Raw genomic sequence first — 18,883 nt, 5'->3', positions numbered from 1 at the left:
TCAAATACATTTTCAAACATTTAATGTTTAATAAAAATGGTCACTGACAAAATTAACTACAGGGAACATTTTTCTTCAGCAAGAATGTAAAAAGAAAAGCAGGAGATAGGTCCAAAATATGAAAAATAGACAAAAGTGGGAGGTTGACAGCGGCAGGGAATAGGTTGTTCAGTCCTTCCTGAGAGGGACTGTCTCTTCTTTGATGCCCTCCTTGGTGATGATGCAGATCCTGAGGGCGTCCCCGGTGTACACATCTCTCTCAGCAGCGGAGATGAAGACATCTTTGACCAGCTGCACAGCCTTCTCCTGGCTCAGGGGCAGGTGCTGCACACCCTCCATGTTCTTGAATCCAATCTGATTGTAAATTAAGAATAAAGACAAAGACGATAAGGGGCTATACAGAAACCAAGAACTGGTTTGTTCCGAACCAATACAGTATCGATTAGGCCACTAGAATGTCTAGAGTTGCCTTGAAACCACCAAATAATACATCACTTTTTTTTTTAAACACACAAACATTCAAGTCATATTGTGCTGTCGGATTACAGTACAATCCATTGGACAGAGGTGCTTCAGGGGGAACAAAGCCCTAAAAGATAGTGATGCTGAACTTATGCCCCTTTGTTTCTTTACCTGGTTGTCAAGCAGAGGTTGCAGCATAGCACTCGCTGAGCCTCCAGCTTTGTATGTGTCTCTCTGATAGGATCCCACTGGGTCAAAACTATAAACAGCTCCTTTACCTGAAAAGCAAAAACAACCCAAATCAGGAGAGTAATACATATTGGACTAGAAGTGGATAAAAAAAACAAAAAACATGCAGTGAATAACTTACACATGGAAAATTAACCAAGCATTATGATTATAGTAATAACAGAAATAGAGCAGGAGACATACCCTCCTCATCCAAGCCACCGATGATGTTGTAAACGTAGTAGGGGAAGAATCTTCTACCGTACAGGATTGTAGACAGCATGGCTGCAATTGCTCCACTTGTCATGCACTTGTTGTTGGAGTGTTTGTACATCTACAAATATTTGTTTGAAAATGAAACATTTACAAATTTTAACTTAGTGTACAGCAGTATTCCATAACTTTCAGCTTAGCGAACTATTTTTAAAGTAACATTTATGAATGAAAGTGAAACTGAGTCTCAAGCCCAAGATGATCTCACCTTTAATCTTGCATCAATGATTTTAGTAAGAGTCAAGCAATCTCCATGGAATCCACTGCATCCTATGACAGTTGTATCTGTCCTGTGATAAATGAAAAACTGTATTAGTAACAGCATTTAGTGGTTGAATATTGATTTACATCCAATGTATTATGGATGTTCACAAGCAGTATCCATTTCCACTTACCACCATTTCAAATTATTTCGTTTTACCAAGACTGCATTTAGATGTATTGACACAGATGACACATCACACATTGATGAGTCACTTAGGCTGTGTTTAGACAGGCAGCCCAATTATGATATTTTCCCCTTTAATTGTTTTTTGGCCAATCACATCAGATTTTACACAGCAAGCTCTTTCAGAGCTGATCTGATAGGTCAAAAGACCAATTTGTATATATTTTTTGTGGAGAATTTGACTGCCTGTTTAAACGTAGAAATGGTGAGCCAGTTAGTGGAGTTAAACTACACCATCTGACAATGTGCCTTCGCTCATCCTTGGAAATACCGTAGTGTGTGCTTGACTTACAACTTGTAGCATTTTGGAGAGTCACGGCTGTGGATTGAATAGCCTTCACTCAGACGGGTGTCAGAGGCCACAATGGCAAAGTCTTCACCAGCAACAGCAAGCACAGTCCTGGAAGCACAATAAAAACTGTTAAGACTTTGAGGCTCCCTGACAAACAAGTTCGTTTCGGCAAAACATTAAATCAGCTCCGTGACATAAGTAGCTAGCTATAAAGAAACTAGTCTAACTACTGTTAGCGTCAGATAATAGCTAACGTATGCTAATTAGCTAACTGAAATCGAAACCAAACATGTAACTTAGCTAGCGAAGTCTGTTGTTCACGTAACTAGCTAAAAGTGATCTCGATTAGTTGTGTTAGTTATTTGCTTCATGGACTAACTTAGTTAGACACTAACTTACATTCAGTCACAGTCCGTTCTGACTGCACAACAGCATTAGCTAGGTAACGTTAACTTACTAACATTTGCTAGTTGGATATTGATGCTTACCCTCCGTTAAAGGAATATGGAGAGAATCGGTGCTCTACTGGTCCAGTATAGTGATATTCCTTCATTTTCCCATTATCTCCATAAACTTGTGTCGCAAACATTGTGCAGGTTAACGAGGAAACGCAAAGTCTTCAGCTTCCCAAAGACAAGTGAGAAATATCGCTGTATCACTGCAATATGGCGAACGGATATGCTTCTTCTTCTTCAACAACCTGCAAAACAAAAATGTGTCTTTTCTACCACCTTCTGGCTGGAGTCATGGGTAAATGCAACTCAACTGGCTATCCGAACATGGGTGTCAACTCAACATTCTTCTTCTTCTGTATATTGTCGTTAACACAATTTAGTGTGCGGCATGGAAACAGAATTCATAAAAAACTTATCAAACTAAAAAAAACGACTCAACTACTACCCAAAAAATCGAAATATAATTTAATCAAAAAACGTTTCTGTTAAAAATAAAACAGAGCTGATCCCTACACAAGCTCAAGGGGAGCCTGGGACGGCAGGCCGTCTTCTGGTGCCAGTACCCCTCGCAAGTCTTCAGATGTAAAATCCTTAAGTCCCAAAATCTCTCCCTATCAATCTCTCCCTATCCCAGTCTGCTGTCCCTACTTGCTTCAAGATGTCCACCATTGTTCCTGTACCAAAGAAAGCACACGTAACTGAACTAAATGACTATCGCCCTGTAGCACTCACTTCTGTCATCATGAAGTGCTTGAGAGGCTAGTTAAAGATCATATTACCTCTACCTTACCTGACACCTTAGACCAACTTCAATTTGCTTATCACTCCAATAGATCCGCACACAATGCAATCGCCATCGCACTGCACACTGCCCTATTCCATCGGGACAAGAGGAATACCAACATCAGAATGCTGTTCATTGATTATAGCTCAGTCTTCAACACAATAGTACCCTCCAAGCTCATCATTAAGCTCGGGAACCTGGGTCTGAACGCCACCCTGTGCAACTGGGTGCTGGACTTCCTGATGGGCCGCCCCCAGTGGTGAAGGTAGGAAACAACACCTCCGCTTCGTTGATCCTCAACACTGGGGCCCAATAAGGCTGCTTGCTCAGCCCCCTCCTGTACTCCCTGTTCACCCATGACTGCGTTGCCACTCACACCTCCAACTCAATCATCAAGTTTGCAGACGACACAACAGTAGTAGGTCTGATTACCAACAATGACAAGACAGCCTACAGGGAGGAAGTGAAGGCCCTGGCGGAGTGGTGCCAGGAAAATAACCTCTCCCTCAACGACAACAAAATGAAGGAGCTGATCGTGGATTTCAGGAAATAGCAGAGGGACCGCAGTGGAGAAGGTGGAAAGCCTCAAGTTCCTCGGCGTACACATCACTGACAATCTGAAATGGTCCACCCACACAGACAGTGTGATGAAGAAGGCGCAACAGCGGCTGAAGAAATTCGGCTTGGCCCCGAAGACCCTCAGAAACTTTTACAGATGCAGAATTGAGAGCATCCTGTCGGGCTGTATCACCGCCTGGTACGGCAACTGCACCACCTGCAACCACAGGGCTCTCCAGAGGGTGGTACGGTCTGCCCAACGCATCACCGGGGCACACTGCCTGCCCTCCAGAACACCAACAGCACCCGATGTCACAGGAAGGCCAAAAAGATCATCAAGGACATCAACCACCCGAGCCCCGGCCTGTTCACCCCGCTATCATCCAGAAGGCGAGGTCAGTACAGGGGCATCAAAGCTGGGACCGAGAGACTGAAAAACAACTTCTATCTCAAGGCCATCAGACTGTTAAACACCCATCACTAGCCAGCTACCACCCGGCAACTCAACCCTGCACCTTAGAGGCTGCTACCCCATATACAAAGACATGGAATCACTGGCCACTTTAATAATGGAACACTAGTCACTTTAATAATGTTTACATACTGCTTTACTCATCTCATATGTATATCATGTATTCTATTCTACTGTATTAAGTCAATGCCACTCTGACATTGCTCGTCCTAATATTTATATATTTCTTAATTCCATTCTTTTACTTTTAGATTTTGTATTGTTGTGAATTGTTAGATACTACTGCACTGTTGGAGCTAGGAACACAAGCATTTTACGACACCCGCAATAACATCTGCTAAATATGTGTATGTGACCAATAACAATTTCTTTTATTTTGACTGCCAGCAAACATTTCTTCAGGCTGTGGTCCATCCATTACCATATTTTCACGAGCGTCACTTGTTTAAATCGCCTCCGCATAGGAGATTCGATTGACCGCTCTAACTTTTGCCACCTCAATCTCCTTCACCCTTACAGGGCACTCCAGGAACTCATGACTCCCATCACAATTGAAACACTGTTGTCTTTCTGTACATTGTTCTTCAGTATACTCCGTCCGTCTGCACACACTTGAAACATGGACAAATCCTTTACAATTTTTACACTGCAGTGGTTTGGGGACGAAAGCTCTTACAGCGTATCTTACATAACCAAGCTTCACATGCGTAGGTAAGTGCTCTTTATCAAAAAACAACAGGATGACAGACTTTCTTATTTTTCTCCATTCACCCAGCAGGTGGCCCATTCCTCCTGACAGAGCTGGTGTAACTGAGTCAGGTTTGTAGGCCTCCTTGCTCTCACACGCTTTTTCAGTTCTGCCCACATATTTTCTATGGAATGAGGTCAGGGCTTTGTGATGGCCACTCCAATACCTTGACTTTGTTGTCCTTGAGCCATTTTGCCACAACTTTGGAAGTATGCTTGGGGTCATTGTTCATTTGGAAGACCCATTTGCGACCAAGCTTTAACTTCCTGACTGATGTCTTGAGATGTTGCTTCAATATAGCCACATAATGTTCCCTCATCATGATGCCATCTATTTTGTGAAGTGCACCAGTCCCTCCTGCAGCAAAGCACCCCCACAACATGATGCTACATGATTAACAGTCATTTGCGCAGCTCGGTCATGTTGTCAACAAGGCTCTTTTCGGGCCTCCCGGGTGGCGCAGTGGTCTAAGGCACTGCATTGCAGTGCTAGCTGTGCCACCAGAGATTCTGGGTTCGAGTCCAGGCTCTGTCGCAGCAGGCCGCGACCGGGAGGCCCATGGGGCGGCGCACAAACGGCCCAGCATCGTCCGGGTTAGGGAGAGTTTGGCCGGCAGGGGTATCCTTGTCTCATCGCGCACTAGTGACTCCTGTGGCGGGCTGGGCGCAGTGCACGCTGAACAAGTCGCCAGGTGTACAGTGTTTCCTCCGACACATTGGTGCGGCTGACTTCCGGGTTGGATGGACATTGTGTCAAGAAGCAGTGTGGCTTGGTTGGGTTGGGTTGGGTCGGTTGTGTTTTGGAGGACACATGGCTCTCAACCTTCGCCTCTCACGTTTGCGTGAGTCAAACAAAAACACCCTAATGATTTGTTGACAATTGAACCCCCCACATGCAGGCGATGGCTGCAGGATGAAGTTGGTGAAGAGGAACTGGAGAAATCTGCAGTTGACTTGAAGGCACAAGTCGGAAATGTTTTATCCCCATAATGCAACACAATTTGAAAGGCAGTTCTCAGATGCAGAGTAGCCCACGTTTTGCGAGGATGGAGAGGCCAGAGATAGCCAGACTAGTAATTTGGGCTAAGGAACAGAAGTTGGGTATTGGAGAAAGGCCATCAGTGCGTGTTCTGCAAACAAAACAGTGGATGAAGGTGTGGCATGAGCGTGGTTAATGTATAGACGTGGTTATAGACAGTGAGGAAGAAGGAGAGGTGCCGAAGGCAGAGGGAAGATGTGTGTTGCTTTGCTCTCTGGAGCAGGGCGCCTTGGAAAGGAGTGATTACTGGGGTGGCATTAAGTGTTGAGGTGGAGCAACTGAAATGGAAGATTCCCTGTGTCTGTGACACCCGCCGTTGGGTGCGACGCAGACCCGGTGGTGAGTGTGGTAAAACTTAGAAGACACTGTCTGCCTTTTGAGTTTTAAAGCGGAGTCTTTACCTAACAAAGTCATGTTAGGATATGTCAGTTATGCTGTGAGAGCTTTTGTGCCGAACCCTCTAAGGTGTTTCAGATACCAAGCTCATGGTCATTTTGCAGCAGTGTGTAGGAGGGAGATTCTGAGTAGAACAGAAGGTGTTGTATGCTGAGGCAGTGAAGAGAGTAGAGGATGATGAGTCAAGGGTGAGTAGTAGGCCTTCGGTTCTAGGCCAATACAGAGTGATACAATTTGTGCTTCAGTAAGGTTGGCTTCTTAGCATTCATTGCCATGGTTATCAACTGTACCTCAGAAACGGAACGTAAATCACAGAAATAGATGTTGTGGTGTCAGCTGCAGAGCAGTACTTCGGTGTATGAGATTTTACTGCAGAGGAATTACAAGGTATGTTGAACGAAAGAGTCATTTCCTCCCAGCCCATCGGCCTGGTGTAGTGGTGTTATTTATTATAATTGTTATGACATAGTGGGATATAGGTGTAGGGTTAGTTGGTGGTGCATTTTTTTCTCCCCTTTCCCCATTTAAAATTTGGGGCACAAAATCTAACGTGATTGACCACACACTCCCGCACAGTAGGTGGCGGCATGTACAAACAAAATGTGCGAACAGACGATACCAAAGAAGAAGAAGAAGATGACGGCCTTGACAGACGTGATCCGCTAGAACGTGCCTTCGTCGCGGTTAGGGATTATGGTAAGGCATTTCAATTAACGTTAGGGTAGCATTTTTCGTTTCACTTTGAGTTACGCCTTTTGTGTAGCTTCCGGTATCTAAGTTTTTCTTAGCTAGATATGTGTATAGTGTAACGACCCTGGGTTTATAAGCGCGGAAATCGACTCTGCCGCTCGAGCATGCTTTTGCGGCACAGTCGATAGCGCGCCGGACCTCGGGCTAGGAGGTCGAGGGTTCGAGACCTGCTCCCTGCCTGTTTCATTACAATACTATCTATCATGTTATTGCTGTCTAACATTAACGTGGCTATTTACCAAACTAGCTAGCTAACATAGCACTTTGCTAGCATTATAGCTTAACTAGCTACTAACGTTATACTGTAATCATCACCGAAAAGTCAGTTTGCCTTGACCGACTGTTCGCTATCAACGCACATAACGTTCGCTGACTTGCTAAACTATTTATAATGTATGTTTGTGTTTGACAGCATATCACAGTGCGAAAAGCAGCAGATCGCCGTTTGGTTTTATCCCAGTGCCAGAAGGACCACTTGTATCATTGCCCCTTCTGCCAGCCCTCAATTTTCAAGCCCCGAGACTATGCCAGTGTGTTGACACACATTGAGTCGCACAGATTGAAGGCTGTGCTGCATAGAGGTTAGCACATGTACAGTGTTGTTACACATAGCTACACATACTAGCCGCATAAAGGCTTTCATTAATTAGACTAGTTAAGTACCGGTCATCATCACATGATTATATAAACCAAGGTAGTTTGTGTCCTGGATGTTGATTTGCTTGTTTTATTCATTTCAGAGTTCACAATATTCATATGCCATCTGGAGTGCAGAGAAGCAAAGCATTTCCACTGCCCATATTGCCCCAAGACCTATGTAAATAGGAGTGATTTTACCAAACACATTCCACAATGTGAGTCAGTATGTTATCAAGCCCCAGGTTCAACAGCGAGAGCCCCAGATGTAACCAGTGCATCGGCGAGAGCACCAGATGTAACCAGTGCATCGACGAGAGCCCCAGATGTAACCAGTGCATCGGCGAGAGCCCCAGATGTAACCAGTGCATCGGCGAGAGCCCCAGATGTAACCAGTGCATCGGCGAGAGCCCCAGATGTAACCAGTGCAACGGCGAGAGATCCAGGTTCAGCGTGTCCAGCTGTGAAACCTGCAGTCAAGCGGAAAATCAAATGTTGCAACTGCAGTTTGTGGCTTAACAAAAAAAAACTAAGGAAACATCAACTTAGAAAGCATACATCTCCTGAGAAGGGTATTACAGCTCACTCCAATCTCAAGAGTCAGTGCCTTGACCAGGACAATTGGGTGTTTGCAGAGGATAAACACATCCACCCTGTCTCTCCTCCTTCTGGTGAGCAGCAATAAGTAATATATACAGTACCAGTCAAAAGATTGGACACACCTACTCATTCAAGGGTTTTTCTTTATTTTTACATAATAGAATAATAGTGAAGACATCAACACTATGAAATAACACATAAGGAATCATGTAGTAACCAAAAACGTGTTAAACAAATCAAAATATATTTGAGTTTCTTCAAAGTAGCCACCAATTGCCTTGTTGACAGCTTTGCACACTCTTGGCATTCTCTCAACCAGCTTCACCTGGAATGCTTTTCCAACAGTCTTGAGTTCCCACATATGCTGAGCACTTGTTGGCTGCTTTTCCTTCCCTCTGCGGTCCATCTCGTCCCAAACCATCTCAATTGGGTTGAGGTTGGGTGATTGGAGGCCAGGTCATCTGATTCAGCACTCCATCACTCTCCTTCTTGGTCAAATTGCCCTTACACAGCATGGAGGTGTGTTGGGTCATTGTCCTGTTGAAAAACAAATGATAGTCCCACTAAGCCCAAACCAGATGGGATGGCGTATCGCTGCAGAATGCTGTCGTAGCCATGCTGGTTAAGTGTGCATTGAATTCTAAATAAATCGCTGACAGTGTCACCAGCAAAGCACCATCACATCTCTTCCTCCATGCTTCACGGTGGGAAATACACACGCGGAGATCCGTTCACCTACTTTGCCTCTCACAAAGACACAGCGGTTGGAACCAAAAATGTCAAATTTGGACCCAGACCAAAGGAGAGATTTCCACCTGTCTAATGTCCATTGCTTGTGTTTCTTGACCCAAGCAAGACTCTTATTCTTATTGGTGTCCTTTAGTAGTGGTTTCTTTGCAGCAATCGACCATGAAGGCCTGATTCACGCAGTCTCCTCTGAAGAGTTGTTGTTAAGATGTCTGTTACTTGAATGCTGTGAAGCATTTATTTGGGCTGCAATTTGAGGCTGGTAACTAATGAACTTATCTTCTGCAGCTGAGGTAACTCTGGATCTTCCTTTCCTAAGGCGGTCCTCATGAGAGCCAGTTTCATCATAGCGCTTGATAATTTTTGCAACTGCACTTGAAGAAACTTTCAAAGTTCTTGAAACACTTTAAACACTGTAAATTGAAATGCGTTCTGGGTGACTACCTCATGAAGCTGATTGAGAGAATGCCAAGAGTGTACAAAGCTGTCAAGGCAAAAGGTGGCTACTTTGAAGAATCTCAAGTATAAAATATATTTTGATTTGTTTAACACTTTTTTTTGGTTACTACATGATTCCTTATGTGTTATTTCATAGTTTTGATGTCTTCACTATTCTAGAATGTAAAAATAAATAAAAACCCTGGAATGAGTAGCTGTGTCAACTTTTGACTGGTAATGTATATGATAATATACACTGAGCATACAAAACATTAAGAATGTGCTGTTTCCATGACAGACTGACCAGGTGAAAGCTATGATCCCTTATTGATGTCACTTGTTAAATCCACTTCAATCAGTGTAGATGAAGGGTAAAAAAAAAAGAGAAGATTTTTCAGCCTTGAGACAATTTGAGACATATGTTGTGTATGTGTGCCTTTCAAAGTTTGAATGGTCAAGACAAAATGGAAGTGCCTTTGAACGGAGTATGGTGGTAGCTGCCAGGCGCACCGGTTTGTGTCAAGAACTGCAACGCTGCTGGGTTTATCACAGTCGACAGTTCCGTTTATATGAAGAATGGTTCACCAGCCAACTTGACATAACTGTGATAACCATTGGAGTCCACATGGGCCAGCATCCATGTGGAACGCATTCGACAACTTTTAGAGTCCATGCCCCGATGAATTGAGTCTGTTCTGAGGGCAAAAGGGCACTCTTGTCCACCTCATTGGGTTATAGTGAAATGCCCCTTTTAAAATGTCTTTCAGTGCTAATTCGGGAAATGCTTACCAAGCAAGAGATGATACTGGAACAACAGACACTCATCCTACGACTCTTACAAACAGCACAGCAGAATGGAGCCGAATATGCGATCGAAGGAGGCCTTCTGCCATTGAAGGATCAACAAAGTCTCCAGAGGCTGGAAACCGATCTTCAGGGGGCTGACTTCAAACTTAAACTGGTGAGTTTCATTCCACTTTATCTACTGCTCTTTTAGAGTGATTCAGTGGGAGTTCATGGGATTCAAATCATTTTTCAGATATGCAAAAAGGGGGAAGAAAAATAGGATTTATGTCCACAAACTTTATGAAATGGAAAATGGGTGTCTCTCACTCCCCAGTAAACTTTTCAACTTTATGTAGGATAAAAGCATGACGTTTCAACCTCCAAAGACCTTCATCAGAATTAGCATACAAGTTTCTTAACCATATATGCTTCCCTCGCCTAGGGAAAAGCGGCAGTCACTTGTGGCTTAAAGTTTGTCAATTGATACATTCAAATGTTTTTTTTCCTTTAGATTAACCACTTGAGCCTCATTGGGGGATGCGATGTGAAGGATGTCGTGTGGCGTTTAATGAGGCACACAATTTCCAATGCGCTGGCAAAGAACATGAATTGGAGAGGAGTGAATAGGAAAATCTCTCTTGGATCTCTTCGACTGAGAGAGGTTTTGATTGGTAAGGATTTCTCATAATTGCAAATGTCTCATGACACGAATTGCTTCCTGCAATGCAATTACCATGACATTTTAAAGTATTCAATTCACCCTGTTGCAACTAAATTTTCACATTTTTGCGACCACTTGTGTTCTTGTTCATTAGCTGTTGTCCGGAAGAATCCGTTAACATCAAAAGCATCCGAGAGCGATGTGGAGTCTGTCATGAAAAAGTGGTTGCAGCTGGCAGCATATCGGGAAGGAGGGAGAAGGAGACGAGACAGGAGTGTGGTGGCACCTGTGCCATGATGGACTTGGGGAGAGGGGTTTATTTAAGTGATAATGCCCAAAAAGCCGTGGTTTGGAGGACATATTGGCATTCGTCTCGGGCCAGCAAACCGTGCCAATATGTCATCCAAACTCTAGCTTTGAGGGCATTATCACTTTAATACAATGGTTACCAACCTATGAAAATATGTAAATCATTATTTTAATTCAATGTTATTTTGATGAATTTATTCATATAATTTCCATCCTTTCTCGAGATATAGTCCCAAACACAAATCTAGGGTCGCTTGTTGTTCATTCTATTGGCATCGTTGCCAGCCAAACCGGTCGTAAGTTCTATACGTTCAATGCCAAGCTAGCTTAGCTGTCTAAGCTAAATAGCTATACTAGACCAAATTTGATTTGAATCAATTTGTTATCCTCGCACCTTAGCTAGCTACTATGAAAACCAGACCTACTTGCTGTCTGTCTCGTTTGGACAGTTTCTATGATTTGGTGGAGATCGCAAATCAAAATTGTATTTGTCACATGCGCAGGAAATGTTTACTTACAAGCCTTAAACCAACAATGCCGTTTTAAGAAAAATAAATGTAAAAAATAAAAGTAACAAGTAATTAAGAGAAGCAGTAAAATAACAATAGCGAAGCTATATACACAGGGGGTACTGGTACAGAGTCAATGTGCGCGGGCACCGGTTAGTCAAGGTAAGAGGTAATATGTACATGTAGGTAGAGTTAAAGTGATTATGCATAGATAATGAAACAGAGTAGCAGTAGTGTAAAAGGGGAGGGGGGCAGTGCAAATAGTCTGGGTAGCCATTTGATTAGCAGTTCAGGAGTCTTATGGCTTAAGGATCGGCCCCTTTTTCCCCCATTTTTGCCTAAAATGTCATACTCAAATCTAACTGCCTGTAGCTCAGGCCCTGAAGCAAGGATATGCATTTTATTGGTACTATTTTGAAAGGAAACACTTTGACGTTTGTGGAAATGTGAAAGGAATGTAGGAGAATGTAACACATTAGATCTGGTAAAAGACAATACAAAGAAAAAACAACTTATTTTTTTTGTACCATCTTTGAAATGCAAGAGAAAGGCCATAATGTATTATTCCAGCCCAGGCGCAATTTACATTTTGGCCACTAGATGGAAGCAGTGTATGTGCACAGTTTTAGACTGATCCAATGAACCATTGCATTTATGTGAAAATGTTTGTATCAGGACTGCCCAAATGTGCCTAATTTGGTTTATTAATAACTTCATGTTCAAAACAAACTGTGTACTCTTCTCAAACAATAGCATGGTATTCTTTCACTGTAATAGCTACTGTAAATCGAACAGTGCAGTTAGGTTAACAAGAATTTAAGCCTTTTGCTTATCATATGTCTATGTCCTGGGAAATTTTCCTGTTACTTACAACCTCATGCTAATCGCATTAGCCTATGTTAGCTCAACCGTCCCGCAGGGGACTCACCGATCCTGAAGAAGTTGTTTAAGAAGCCTTTTGGATACCTAGACTTGGTGCTCCGGTACCTCTTGCTGTGCGGGAGCAGAGAGAACAGTCTATGACTAGGGTGGCTGGAGTCTTTGACAATTTTTAGGGCATTTTGACACTGCCTTGTATAGAGGTCCTGGATGTCAGGGAGTACAGTAGGGGACTGAGCAAGCACCCCTATGTGTCCCCCGTGTTGAGGATCAGCATGGCGGATGTTGTTACCCACCCTTAACACCTGGGGGCGACTGGATCCAGGATCCAGTTGCAGAGGGAGGTGTTAAGTCGCAGGGTCCTTAGCTTAGTGATGAGCTTTGAGGGCACTATGGTGTTGAACGCTGAGCTGTAGTCAATGAATAGCATTCTCACATAGGTGTTCCTTTTGTCCAGGTGGGAAAGGGCAATGTGGGGTGCAATAGAGATTGCATCAACTGTGGATCTGTTTGGGAGGTATGCAAATTGGAGTGGGTCTAGGGTTTTTGGGATAATGTTATTGATGTGAGCCATGACCAGCCTTTCAAAGCACTTCATGGCGACAGAAGTGAGTGCTACGGGTCGGAAGTCATTTAGGCAGGTTACCTTAGTGTTCTTGGGCACAGGGACTATGGTGGTCTGCTTGAAACATGTTGGTATTAGACTTAGTCAGGGACAGGTTGAAAATGTCAGTGAAGACACTTGCCAGTTGGTCAACGCATGCTCGCAGTGCACGTCCTGTAAATCCGTCTGGCCCTGCGGCCTTGTGAATGTTGTCCTGTTTATAGGTTTTACTCACATCTGCTACGGAGAGTGTGATCGCACAATTGTCCGGAACAGCTGATGCTCTCATGCATGTTTCAGTGTTACTTGCCTCGAAGCAAGCATAGAAGTAATTTAACTTGTCTGGTAGGCTCGTGTCACTTGGCAGCTCGCGGCTGTGCTTCCCTTTGTAGTCTGTAATAGTTTGCAAGCCCTTCGATGAGCGTCGGAGCCGGTGTAGTAGGATTCAATCTTAGTCCTGTATTGACGCTTGGCCTGTTTGATGGTTTGTCGGAGGGCATAGCGGGATTTCTTATAAGCTTCCGGGTTAGAGTCCCGCTCTTTGAAAGCGGCAACTCTACCTTTTAGCTCAGTGAGGATGTTGCCTGTAATCCATGGCTTCTGGTTGGGGTATGTATGTACAGTCACTGTGGGGACGACATCATCGATGCACTTATTGATGAAGCCACTGACTGATGTGTACTCCTCAATGCCATTGGAAGAATACCGAACATATTCCAGTCTGCTAGCAAAACAGTCCTGTAGCTTAGCGTCTGCATCGTCTGACCACTTATTTATTGACCGAGTCACTGGTGCTTCCTGCTTTAGTTTTTGCTTGTAAGCAGGAATCAGGAGGATAGAATTATGGTCAGATTTGTCAAATGGAGGGCGAGGGAGAGCTTTGTACGCATCTCTGTGTGTGAAGTATAGGTGGGCTAGAGTTTCTTTCCCCCCTCTCCCCTCTGGTTGCACGTTTAACATGCTGGTAGAAATTGGGTAAAATGGATTTGTTTCCCTGCATTAAAGTCCCCGGCTACTAGGAGCGCCACCTCCTGGATGAGTTTTTTCTGTTTTCTTATGACCGTATACAGCTCATTGAGTGCAGTCTTAGTGCCAGCATCGGTCTGTGGTGGTAAATAGACAGCAATCTAATATTAGATTTTAATGCACCAACTGTTTACAAATATACATAGAGCGCCACCCCTTGTCTTACTTGATGCGCCTGTTCAATCCTGCCGAAAATGCGTAAAACCCGCCAGCTATAGGTTGTTCATGTCGCTGTTCAGCCATGACTGGGTGAAACATGAGATATTACAGTTTATAATGGCCCGTTGGGTAGGATATACAGTTGAAGTCGGAAGTTTACATACACTTATGTTGGAGTCATTAAAACTCGTTTTTAAACCACTGCACAAATTTCTTGTTAATAAACTATAGTTTTGGCAAGTCGGTTAGGACATCTACTTTGTGCATGACACAAGTAATTTTTCCAACAATTGTTTACAGACAGATTATTTCACTGATAATTCACTGTATCACAATTCCAGTGGGTCAGAAGTTTACATACACTAAGTTGACTGTGCCTTTAAACAGCTTGGGAAATTCCAAAATGATGTCATGGCTTTAGAAGCTTCTGATAGGCTAATTAACATAATTTGAGTCAATTGGAGGTGTACATGTGGATGTATTTCAAGGCCTACCTTCAATCTCAGTGCCTCTGCTTGACATCATGGGGAAATCATCCAAGATCAGAAAAAAAATTGTAGACCTCCACAAGTCTGGTTCAAACACCTGAAGGTATCACGTTCATCTGTACAAACAATAGTACGCAAGTATAAACACCATGGGACCACACAGCCGTCATACCGCTCAGGAAGGAGACGCGTTCTGTCTCCTAGAGATGAACGTACTTTGGTGCGAAAAGTGCAAATCAATCCCAGGACAACAGCGAAGGACCTTGTGAAGATGCTGGAGGAAACAGGTACAAAAGTATCTATATCCACAGTAAAACGAGTCCTATATCGACATAACCTGAAAGGCCGCTCAGCAAAGAAGAAGCCACTGCTCCAAAACCGCCATAAAAAAGCCAGACTACGGTTTGCAACTGCACATGGGGACAAAGATCGTACTTTTTGGAGAAATGTCCTCTGGTCTGATGAAACAAAAATAGAACTGTTTGGCCATAATGACCATCGTTATGTTTGGAGGAAAAAGGGGGAGGCTTGCAAGCCAAAGAACGCCATCCCAACCGTGAAGCACGGGGGTGGCAGCATCATGGTGTGGGTGTGCTTTGCTGCAGGAGGGACTGGTGCACTTCACAAAATAGATGACATCATGATGAGGGAAAATGATGTGGATATATTGAAGCAACATCTCAAGACATCAGTCAGGAAGTTAAAGCTTGGTCGCAAATGGGTCTTCCAAATGGACAATGACCTCAAGCATACTTCCAAAGTTGTGGCAAAATGGCTCAAGGACAACAAAGTCAAGGTATTGGAGTGGCCATCACAAAGCCCTGACCTCAATCCTATAGAAAATGTGTGGGCAGAACTGAAAAAGCGTGTGTGAGCAAGGAGGCCTACAAACCTGACTCAGTTACACCAGCTCTGTCAGAAGGAATGGGCCAAAATCCACCCAACTTATTGTGGGAAGCTTGTGGAAGGCTACCTGAAACTTTTGACCCAAGTTAAACAATTTCAAGGCAATGCTACCAAATAATAACTTAGTGTATGTAAACTTCTGCACTGGGAATGTGATGAAATAAATAAATCATTCTCTCTACTATTATTCTGACATTTCACATTCTTAAAATAAAGTGGTGATCCTAACTGACCTAAGACAGGGAATTTTACGAGGATTAAATGTCAGGAATAGTGGAACTGAGTTTAAATGTATTTGACTTAGGTGTATGTAAACTTCCGACTTCAACTGTACGTGCTCGTATCCAATGATTGTACATTGGCTAATAGGACCAATGATAAAGGCAGATTACCCACTCGCCATCGGCTCCTTACAGGACACCAAGTCCTATGTCCCCGATATCTCTTTCTTCTACGAATGACGGGGATGAGCGCCTTGTCGGGTGTCTGAAGTAAATCCTTTCGTGTCCAACTCGTTAAAGATAAAATCTTCCAGTACGGGGTGAATAATCGCTGTCCTGATATCTAGAAACTGTTTTTGTTCATAACAGATGGTGGCAGAAGCATTATGTCCAAAATAATTTTCAAATAACATGAAAAAATACAAGAGCACAATTGTTTCGGGGACTGTAAAATGGCAGCCTTCTCCGGCGCCATTAATTCCCTGCAAAGGTCAGAAGCAGACAACAAGGTGTATACAAATCTCTGCTGTTGAAAAGCAAATGCTAGGATGAAAAAAAGGGGAATTATTGTCCTAGATGTGAACTCATGCCAATTACTGGTGAGTTAAGTGTCATTTTGAAATGTTGTGCATCAGCAGTCTTTCTCTTGTTATATCAGTCACTGACAGTCACTCAATTAGCCATGTCAGCTAACACATTTTAGATTGGTAAGTTAGTCTAGCCAGCTATCTAAACTTGAGTAATCATGGCCGAATACTAACTGGCCATGCAGGGCATGTGCCCAGGAGCCCTGACCTCCAGGGGGCCCCCATTAATTTTGTTGAGCATTCTCACTCATATCATGAACATGTCATAAGTCATGGCAAACTTTGTTATACAATTGCAACATTTGCTCTCCCATAATGAGCTGTTCTCCCCTCAGCAGCCTCCACTGGATTTTAGTAGCACTTAAAATAAGGGCTGTGTTTTGTGTCGGCTTATCCTGGCGTAACGTTTTGATAACCATGTAAATCTCTCTAGGACAAGGTGACTAATTATAAATAACTACAAATGCCATGAGCATATAGACAAGGAAAATGTTAGCTAAATGTAGTAATGAATAAATTTGCAACATTTGCAACAACAATGGACAATTCTGTGAAACTGTCTTGTGCAAGTTTTAAATGGACAATACCTGTTAGCAAAGGTGTCAGCTAGAGATGACCTTTTGGAGCTTGCAGGGATTTGTATTTTGCATGATGTCTACTTAGATGCTAATTAGCATTTTCGATTCAGAGTATGTAGAGCTGAATAGATATATATATATATCTCTATCTCTATCGTGGCTGGGTCGAGGATGTCCTGGGTGGGGATCCAGGACAGTCCGTACCCCTCCCAATCCATCAGGTAGTGGATGCGACCACCCAGGCGCTTGGAGTCAAGAAGGGCTAGGACGGAATAAGCCGGTGCACCGCTGACGTCAAACGGAGGGGCTGCGCCACTGGAAGATGGAGAGGGCTGTACCTCACAGGCTTGAGAAGGGACACACGGAAGGATGAGATCCGGTAATGGCGGTGCAATTGGAGACGGTAGGTGACAGGATTGATACTGTGTGTTATTTTGAAGGGACCAATGAGCAGGGGTCATGAAGCCGGATGTCCCGTTTAGAGAGCCACACACGTTGACAAGGGTGGAAGAGTGGAGTAGATCGGTGACGCCGGTCAGCGAACTGTTTCTGGGAGAGGGAAGCTCGAAGTAGGTGCCCGATGTGCGGTCTCCCAAACCTGTTCGCTCCATCGAAACCACTCATCGATGGCAGGCACAGTTCTGTGCTCTGTCTCCCATGGGAACACGGGGTTGGTATCGGAGGACACACTGAAAAGGAGTGCGATGGAGTGAGGAATGCACCAGGGAGTTCTGTGTGTATTCGGCCCAGGAGAGATAGCAACTCCACTCGTGTGGTTGGTGGGTGCAGTGTTGGCGAAGGTACTTCCCCATTTCCTGATTCAGGCGTTCCATCTGCCCGTTTGTTTGGGGATGGTATCCGGAGGATAGGCTGATGGAGACCCCCAGTCGGTCGCAGAAGGCTCGCCACACCCTGGAGACGAACTGGGGTCTACGAAACGATGTCTTCCGGGATCCCATACAGACGAAACACCTGTTGGAACATGCACTCGGCCATTTCCATGGCATTAGGTAGATGTGGAAGGGGGATGAGTTGGCACATCTTGGAGAACCGGTCCACTACAACTAAAATAGTGAAGCCCGAAGAGTCTGGCAGATCACTGAGGAAATCCATGGCGATGTGGGACCATGGTCTGTGTGGTGTAGGTAAAGGCTCGAACTTACCGGTAGGTAGTTGGCGAGGGCTCTTTGCCCATGCACAGACGGGACAGGAAAGAACGTAATCTCGGACGAATGCTGTTAGGGATGACCACCAGAACTTGCATGTCAGTAGTGCCGTGGTCCGGGTGATCCCGGGATGGCCAGATGCATACATGAAAGCGCGCTACGGCCTCTGAGACAAACATGCAAAAGGACTATAGGAGGAAGGTGGAATCCTATTAACTGATTACAAAGGGAAACCAAGCCGTGAGATGCCCAGTGATGCAGAACTCCCAAACGAGCCAAATGCATTTTATGCTCACTTCAAGGAATACAACATTGAGTCTTGCGTGAAAGCCCATTTGTTCCAATCTCAAAGCATGCATAGACCAGCTGACAAGTGTTTTCACTGACATTTTCAATCTCTTCTTGTCCCAGTCTGCAATCCCAACATGTTTCTTGCTGACCACCATTGTTCCTCTTCACTAGAACTCCCAAGGTAACCTGAATAAATAACAATCGCCCTGTAGAACACACATCTGTATTTATGAAGTGCTTTGAAAGAATGGTCATGACACACAATCATCCCAGACACCCTGGACCCACTCGAATTCGTATTCCGCCCCAACAGATCCACAGATGACACAATCTAAATTGCACTTCACACTGCTCAGTGTTAAAAACACCATAGTCCCCAATGCAACTG

At 44.0% G+C, this 18,883-nt stretch overlaps 2 protein-coding genes across 2 annotated transcripts; one reads left to right on the top strand and one right to left on the bottom strand.

Annotated features, from left to right (window-relative positions):
• On the bottom strand, nucleotides 1–2,392 carry LOC120029591 (proteasome subunit beta type-1-B). Its single transcript, XM_038974872.1, has 6 exons — nucleotides 2,192–2,392; nucleotides 1,704–1,811; nucleotides 1,172–1,253; nucleotides 895–1,024; nucleotides 634–740; nucleotides 1–354 (listed from the first exon to the last, which is right to left on the bottom strand). Exons 1-6 carry the CDS (start codon nucleotides 2,290–2,292, stop codon nucleotides 169–171), a joined length of 714 nt encoding a protein of 237 aa, XP_038830800.1. The 5' UTR covers nucleotides 2,293–2,392; the 3' UTR covers nucleotides 1–168.
• A 4,381-nt stretch (nucleotides 2,393–6,773) lies between these two features.
• Nucleotides 6,774–11,654, top strand: LOC120029717. The gene is made up of 6 exons (XM_038974986.1): nucleotides 6,774–6,850; nucleotides 7,317–7,485; nucleotides 7,645–8,211; nucleotides 10,093–10,286; nucleotides 10,623–10,782; nucleotides 10,927–11,654. Exons 1-6 carry the CDS (start codon nucleotides 6,848–6,850, stop codon nucleotides 11,067–11,069), a joined length of 1,236 nt encoding a protein of 411 aa, XP_038830914.1. The 5' UTR covers nucleotides 6,774–6,847; the 3' UTR covers nucleotides 11,070–11,654.
• The last annotated feature ends 7,229 nt before the right edge of the window (nucleotides 11,655–18,883 follow it).

The sequence above is a fragment of the Salvelinus namaycush genome, chromosome 35, assembly GCF_016432855.1.
Source record: "Salvelinus namaycush isolate Seneca chromosome 35, SaNama_1.0, whole genome shotgun sequence".
Lineage (NCBI taxonomy): Eukaryota > Metazoa > Chordata > Actinopteri > Salmoniformes > Salmonidae > Salvelinus > Salvelinus namaycush.
Note: the sequence above shows the minus strand (reverse complement) of the source record. Positions and strands in the feature narration are given on the sequence as shown.

Bases quoted from the DNA above. Each gene is read 5' to 3' on its own strand.
- LOC120029717 (XM_038974986.1), top strand. The intron at 7,486-7,644 runs GTTAGCACATGT...TATTCATTTCAG, and splicing joins GAAGGCTGTGCTGCATAGAG to AGTTCACAATATTCATATGC. The intron at 10,287-10,622 runs GTGAGTTTCATT...TTTTTCCTTTAG, and splicing joins CTGACTTCAAACTTAAACTG to ATTAACCACTTGAGCCTCAT.
- LOC120029591 (XM_038974872.1), bottom strand. From the start codon at position 2,292: ATGTTTGCGACACAAGTTTATGGAGATAATGGGAAAATGAAGGAATAT. The intron at 1,254-1,703 runs GTAAGTCAAGCA...CATTTATCACAG, and splicing joins TCTCCAAAATGCTACAAGTT to GACAGATACAACTGTCATAG. The intron at 1,025-1,171 runs GTGAGATCATCT...AAATATTTGTAG, and splicing joins TCATTGATGCAAGATTAAAG to ATGTACAAACACTCCAACAA.